The 7,948-nt window shown below is 35.9% G+C and overlaps 1 protein-coding gene and 1 pseudogene across 1 annotated transcript; one reads left to right on the forward strand and one right to left on the reverse strand.

Annotated features, from left to right (window-relative positions):
* The first annotated feature begins 320 nt into the window (after positions 1-320).
* LOC132909103 (uncharacterized) lies at positions 321-908 on the forward strand (annotated as a pseudogene).
* A 2,107-nt stretch (positions 909-3,015) lies between these two features.
* Positions 3,016-7,023, reverse strand: LOC132909345 (glucose dehydrogenase [FAD, quinone]-like). Its single transcript, XM_060964125.1, has 4 exons — positions 6,945-7,023; positions 5,767-5,979; positions 5,125-5,295; positions 3,016-4,523 (listed from the first exon to the last, which is right to left on the reverse strand). Exons 2-4 carry the CDS (start codon positions 5,948-5,950, stop codon positions 3,031-3,033), a joined length of 1,848 nt encoding a protein of 615 aa, XP_060820108.1. The 5' UTR covers positions 5,951-5,979; positions 6,945-7,023; the 3' UTR covers positions 3,016-3,030.
* Between the last annotated feature and the right edge of the window lie 925 nt (positions 7,024-7,948).

The following is a 7,948-nucleotide window of genomic DNA, read 5'->3' on the forward strand; positions in this document are numbered from 1 at the left end:
TAACTCTGTGTAGTAGAAAAAAAACGTTGCATGCAAAAAATTGCTTGTTTTTAGTGGTAAATTGAACTACATAAACTGTATTTCAAAATGTCTATTGAAAAATTATAATAAAAATTGATATTTTTCCATTAATTTCTCGCACAAAATATAATGCTACTTACGTCTAATTTCGTTTAGTTCAATTATAAGGCAAACTATAAATTAGGTATAAATTAAAAAATCAAAAATTAAATTAAATTTAAAAGAACTATAAATTGATTATAAAGTAGGTGGATACCGTAAAATTTTCTATTATAATATCTTTTGTCAATAATGGTAAAATGTTTGTATTCGAGATGAGTAAAACTGTTTCATTTTCAGTATTTAGCAACAAGATTCAGCAAAATGAATCCGAATCCATTTTTTAGCCACCAACAATTCAGAATTTAAGAGTAGGCCATAATCTGGAAGAAAGTACAAGTGCGGGGAGCCTTACGTTATTGGTCAATGAAGAAGTTGCAATTGTACAGAAAAGGCTGCATAACATTAGCTACCATATAACCTAGAATACGCCATATCCGGAGACGGTCCTTTGATCACTTTTGCATTTATTGCAGGAGTAGCTTTTATCGATACCAAATATGCGAATGCCTTCGAAGACTGCTCAGACATACAACTACATTTTACCTCATTGGATGTTATCTCCGACGCCAGTAGAAAGATTTTTGGGTTAACCAGAGAATTCTATGATGTCGTATATACATGCAGAGTTTCAGGATAGGGATGCGTAGACCGTGTACCCTACCCTTTTAAGACCTAAGAGCAGTGATGTTATTAAGCTTCGGAGCAACAATCCTTTCGATTATTCATTGATTTATCCAAACTGTTTCGATGATGTGGCGACACTGATCGAAAGACTATTAAAATAAGAATAGAATACAGAGCAAACTTGGCTCTCGAATCCGATACTGAGTGTGAATTTTTTTTACCTATGTCAGCCGAAGTTCGAACTACGTTTGGGTATGGTACACTGTAAATGTTTGTACATAAGAACATATGCTTTATTGTTCAGTGTACATTTTTATTTTACACGTATGTATGTAGGTCATATGTGGTTTTATGTATCTCCACAATGTATTTCTAATCTTTCTACTTAAACTAGGAAAACTTATAATGAATGTAATATTTTTCACATTTTCAAGCTGTACTTCAATATATTGTATAATCAATCTGTATGATTATAGAGTTGTATTCCTTATTTGTACAAAGTATCTCGTAGCATCAGGGAACAGGTGCAGCTGTGGATTCTTCACATGAGAACGATAAAAAATGTTCTTGCAAACACGTTCCCTATTTTTCTTTGTTTTCGAGTTACAGTGAATTAAATTTTTAAATAAAAATTTACAATAAGGTAACAAATTCTATCTACATGCCGTCTTAAAAAGTGTTCATAATAAACTCTTTGCTTTTGAACGAGATTGCAGACGTTTTATTATTGTTCTTCTTGCTCTCTCCATTTGTCCAGATATTGTTTATGATATACCGAATTCCGTTCGCAAATAGATAGGTGAAATTGAAATTGAAATGAATAATAGATAGATGAAATTAGTTCAACTACTTCCATCTTCCGATACAGTTACTTCAACATAGAACTCGCTAAAACTCGAAAATCAGGTCAAATAGGGTGTACGTTCATATGAGCACTGTTTATTGTTTTCATGCGGAAAATCCACCGATGAAACCATTTCCCGATGCTGCGAGTCGCCCTATATATTATAATCAGTGCCATGTGTAATGAAGAATCAAAAATGTGATAAGTGCAGAGCAGGCATTTTTCACATTTGCTACATCGAATCACAGCTACTTCGTTGCACTAACAATAACAATAACATCACATGGCAACAATGTGAACAAGACACAGCAACGTGTGTTTTATTTACAATTCACGGTACGATTCTGTTCGACAATACGTAGTTCAGTGCAGTTCATTATTTTTATGGGTTCTGTAACACTTGCGTAGTTCGAGATACTTATTCGGGTTATTTGGAATGTTTCAAAGTAATGATAGATCATATAGAACATTTCTTGCAAAATAATAAAAATTTGGGCTGGAAATATGAAAACGTTCAATTTCTTACTTCGCTACAAATTATTAATTTTTCTGCTCAAGCCCATTTCAAGAGTAACGTCAATCTACGTGATTGAAATCCATTTTCTACTAGCCACAATAATGCGATGATGAAAATATGTCATTCTTAAGTATTTTTAGAACCTTTCCCTCATATATTTGTTTGTATGAGCAAAAATAACAAAGATGTTGAACTGTCTTTCTACATAAAAAATCTTGAAAAAAGTATAATTTATTGTAAGTTTGCCGATAATAGGAAAAATTCACTGTAGTGCTATCAATAGTTTTTGAGAATATTTCGAAATCTATATTCGCAACAATGGTTTCCTTCATTAGGAACAACAGTTTCAGGCCAACAGTTACATGTATAAAGAAAGTTACTCAAAATGTTAATTCCTCGAATGTCACTAGTCTGCAGCCAACAGTTGCAACTGTATCAATTACGTTTTACTCACGTTTAATGTCTCGTTTCGTTGAACAGACTATAGCATTCTACTACACTTCCTCGTGGAGGTGCGACTATATCAAAATTAACTTACGTTCGCATGATACATTACAATATCAAAGGCAAATTAAGCTATCATTTCATTGCATAACATTTAGTTTATACTGTAATACATGTACGAAACTTTTTTGTTATCATAACAAGGTGCATGAGATTACTTTAAACTTTATGATATCTAGAGGACAGATGGAGTATTAGGTTGTATATTCGAAGAAGGTTTCTTCATATAATTACAAACAAACTTCACTTACGTTAATTTCGTCTGATCCTCCAATTTTATAAAAGGGGACTCTATCTTGAATCACGCTTCGCCATACGTGACAAATAATGAAAATATATTTTTAATTCAAACCAAATGTTTTATTACGTAATTGCATACAACTAGCAATCGCTTAAAATAAATTCGTAAAAGTAACAATCAATCCAAACTCTGTTCCCTCAACCATTCCTCTTTTATCATGTCAGCACCCTTCTCACCAATCATAATAGTCGGCGCATTGGTATTACCACTTATTTGGTTTGGCATAATCGAGGCGTCTATGACTCGAAGTCCAGCAACTCCGTGAACCCGAAGTCGAGAATCTACCACGGCTTTCGCGTCCGACTTAGGCCCCATTTTGCAAGTACCTACGGGATGAGATATACTTATGGGAAAATATCTGGCCATGCATTCCCAGAAAGAATCGCTACTCATGGGAATATGCTTGCACCCAGGAAATGGTGTCGGATTCATTTCGCTGCCGTAACGTTTTAACGAATCAGTTTTACTCAATTCGAACACAAATTTAGCTCCTTCGACCAATGTCGCCATGTCTTCTGGCTCCTTGAAATAATTTGGATAAATCAACGGATGATCGAACGGATTGTTGCTTCGAAGCTTGATAACACCTCGGCTTTTTGGTCTTAAAAGCGAGGGAATCGCGCTCCACGAGCCTCTACCGTTAAGCTTTCCATATACGGCGTCGTAGAATTCTCTGGTCAGTCCTTGACGCTTCCTAAAAATTTCGCTGTTGAATCCCGATGACAAAAAATGCAGTTGTATGTCTGGGAAGTCTTCGGAGGCATTCGCGTATTTGGTATTGATAAAACACATTCCCTCCACTGTTTCTAAGGTAGACAAAGGACTATCTGCGGACATGGCGTATTCTAGGATATAGCTAATATTACTCATCTTGCTCTCTATGGATGAAATTTTTTCATTCACCAGGAACATAAGGCCTCCCACTCCTACATGATCTTGAAGATTATGGCCCACTCTTAAATCCTCAATCACTGGTATACCGTGTTCCGATAAGTGTTCTTTAGGTCCTATTCCTGACAGCATTAACAATTGCGGGCTATTGATAGTTCCTCCGGAAACGATCACCTCCTTGTTGGCATGTACGCGCAACGTTTTCCCGTCTCGAACGAACTCTACGCCGTAAGCTTTCTTCGACGATGAATCTATTAAAATTTTGGTAACATACGCTTCCATAGCGACGTGGAAATTTTTGCGCCTCCTGGCTGGCCGCAAGAAGGCTTTCGCCGTGGAGCAGCGGCTACCATCTCTGGTGGTGCCTTGAGGAATCATAAAGCCAGTGTGCCGTTCTCCATTAATATCCCTACTCTCGTAACCCATTTCTTTGCCGGCTTGAATGAACGCATCGGCCAGAGGAGTGCGCCATTGTGGTTCTTCGACGGTTAAGTACCCGCCGATCGAATGATACGGTGTTTTGGCGTAGCTCTGATCTCGATTGTCCTCGGATTTTAGGAAATAAGGCAGCACATCCTGATACGACCATCCTGGATTGCCTTGTTGTTCCCATATGTCGTAGTCTTTTTTGGCACCACGGACGTACAGCATGGAGTTTATTCCGCTACTGCCTCCAAGCAGCTTGCCACGTGGCCAAAAGCAACGACCATTCTCCATCGCTGTGGGTATAATTTGCGTTAAATCACATTGAAAGCATGGTGAATAATTGATAAACGAATATTGTTGTTGTTCGGTTATTAATTCTCCTTTCATATACCTTTCGGTTCGGCTATAGATTCATTCTTCGATTTAGATTTGACATTAGGTATGCCTAAATCGACATATTGCTTCTATATACATATCATTAAAATTCAAGTGGTATTACATCAAGTAAATAAGTCTGCACATTTATATATTTTAATATAAAGCAATATTAATTTTGGCAATAATAGCTATATGTTTTTAATAATTGTAAAATAAAGAATTTCAGATCTGTCATTTTAACCTCTCTGGTGAGTTCAGCGACAATATACGTTAGAAATGATATGTGATAAGTTGCCAGTGTTTCCGAAAGCTTTACTCATTTTCTCGCCTCATGTACTGTCATTGCCATAAATTGCATTTTATAATCCTTTCCAAGCGTGATATTATTTTATCCATTTCCCTCTATTTCACCGTAAAAAATGGAGCGATAGACGTGGATGATTAAGGGATGCATTATTGGCTTTGTAATTAAGTATTTACCGTTTTTATAAGTCGATGTAATTTCACACTATTTACCTCGACAATATCTATTATTGGGTTCCGTCGTGTATTGCCAATCGATTTTGGTTTGCTGCAGGATCTCGGCAAGAGAAGGAATATCATAGGCAACGCTTCCATCTCCACCTGCTTCGAGGAGGAGTACGTTCCAATCTTCTATTTCGGACAACCGACTTGCCACCACAGCTCCTGTCATCGTGTAAAGTTAGACAGCATTATAAAGAAAACATATCCACGAAATCGTAATCCAGTTTAACGTCACAAATATCTGTGAATCGAAAGTCCGTAACCTAATTTCAAAACACCGAGAACAAGGGGCCATTTGTCGAAATTACGAATCGAAAATCGCCATAACGCAAAAGTACATTTACAAAGTAAAAGCAAAATATATTTAGACGAAGGAAATTAAAGGCTAATATGTCGGCGTTAGTACATAGAAATAACGTACATCATTGCTAATACATCTAGTGGTTTCGCAGAGTTGTGAATGGAAATTTGACAAAAAATTGCTATTTGTGATTTGTTAAATTTTTGCATCAATCACGCATATTAGGAGCAACAACGCCAGCTTCGCACGCAAACACACTGATACAATTATCTTTGACACACTTTTATCAGATTTAGAACGGAACTTCTCGCGGGTAATATGAAAAACCATACCTGCAGAACCACCGCCCACGACTATGAAATCGTAAGCTGGCAATAGCGATTTGGAAGGAACATTCGTCGAAGAGTAAGGAACATTCGAATATACGACGTATAGCAATACGCTTATGAGCATCGATAACATCGATTGGATCGGTTGTGATCCCATCCCCGCGAAAATAATGCGAATGACGTCCATTTTATATTTCTCCGATTTCCTTTAGCAATCTGTGACATTAAGGTATGATACCATGTTAAACGTCCTATTCGCAAAATAAGACAAAGTGGCAGAGAATCATTACTAAATGAATATTAACATCATTTGTTTTTCGGGACCCTGAGGGCTTGGTTCTTTCATTCTTAAAGCTACATTTCTCGAATAGGATCTAGCGAAACTAATATTTATTTTCTTAATGAATGTATTTCAACGATTTTAATTGCCAAAAACATGTTAACATTCTGAACAATGTTTTTCTATACCTGCAACCGCTGCGATGCTGCACAGCCTTATATTTAACTATATTCACAAAATACTTCATTTAGATTTATGTGACGATACCTCATTATCTTAATGTAGGCTTAAATGCAGCAACTTAAACTTAACTCACTGATGAAAGAGGCAACTATTTTCGATATCGTGCAAGTAAATTAGAAAAAGCGACTGTTTGTAAATTGTGCTTGACTAATAAAAGGTATTATGAAATAATTTTTGATGAATTGATCGCTATATCGACTGTTGTACTTTTACTTGATTTTCAATGCGTCAAAAATGTTATAAATACAGTTCTTGCCACAAGAAAATCATTTTCTAAAGAAAAGATTAGAAAATTGTTAAATAATACATATGGCACTCAACATAAATAGCTTTGTCCTTTGCATGCCAACGCTGAACGACGGTTATAAATATGGGAAGAAGTTGCTCAAAATGGTCGGTTTGACGAAGTATTTCGATGTCCTCGGATTCTTTGGAGTTTACCCATCTCCGAATAATGACATTCCTTTTTGTGTATGCAGATGACAGGAGAATAAGAAATTAATTGAAATTGTGGTGACACTGGCATAAATGGTTGAGAAAAGAATAAGACGGCAATAAATTTACAGTATAGATGTAGATACTATTTCTTAAAAAGTAGATCAGAGGTAATGCGATGTCAAAATATTAGCGAGTATGCAGAAATTTAAGCGATACATACGTGGATTAAACACCAAACGTACGAGAGAGTTCCGATGCGACGTAATCCAAGACGACGAATGCTTCTTGCTGGCGATCCTTTATATACTAAATTCTGAGCAATTATTGCGCAACATGTAAAATGACTAAAACATACTTTCAATAATACAGATAGGAATAAAAATAATAAACGTGCGAGTTCGATTAGTGATCAAACTATTTGGCCATTTCATCTGAATATGGAGTAGATAGGCTTGTTTGGACATAATTCAGCATATGTTATTTTGCGTATGACATTGACAAGAGAGATAGCCATTTTTGATAACACAGAGATAAAAATTTATATGAATTATATAAGGACTGGGCTAGCGTAGTGTGAGATCGGTACTGATGCCTTGAAACAATTTTCAATGAATTTATAAATATGTTCACCGTTGCGTTATATTTTATCTGCCTGTTTGCACATATAACCAAATGACAAATATACACGGTGTGTGTTTATGTTGAACACTAGAGCACATTTCGTAAATGTGAACAATAATAAATCGTAGGAATTGAATTGAGAATGTACTGATAAAACCACATGAAATAGCAATTTACAATAGTTATGCTAGCGTTACCGACTATCTCACAAAGACAAGATATGAATATAACCCAATTAATAACCCATGAGTTTGTCCTTTTACGTATAATTACATTAAAGATGAATAGTATCATTTATTTCAGCTTAGGTGGCCTATACAAAAAAAAGAGGCCATCTGCATGCTACATTGAGAGGTAATGGAAATCTAAGGTAATTGACACTTTCTTTGAATATCTCGAACATAGCAACACACATCGGGATTATCGAAGTCGGTCACGTATATTCTTCTTTACATGAATGGAATTATAGCAGACACATGGAATTGCTTAAATATGGTTCACATTGAAATGTGCTATAATCATAAGATAAGAGCCCGGTTTCGGTGTCTCACTATGCCCGTCCGCTGCCAAGGATTACATCTAGACATTTGAATCTGTAGCTTT

The sequence above is a fragment of the Bombus pascuorum genome, chromosome 7 (assembly GCF_905332965.1).
Source record: "Bombus pascuorum chromosome 7, iyBomPasc1.1, whole genome shotgun sequence".
Lineage (NCBI taxonomy): Eukaryota > Metazoa > Arthropoda > Insecta > Hymenoptera > Apidae > Bombus > Bombus pascuorum.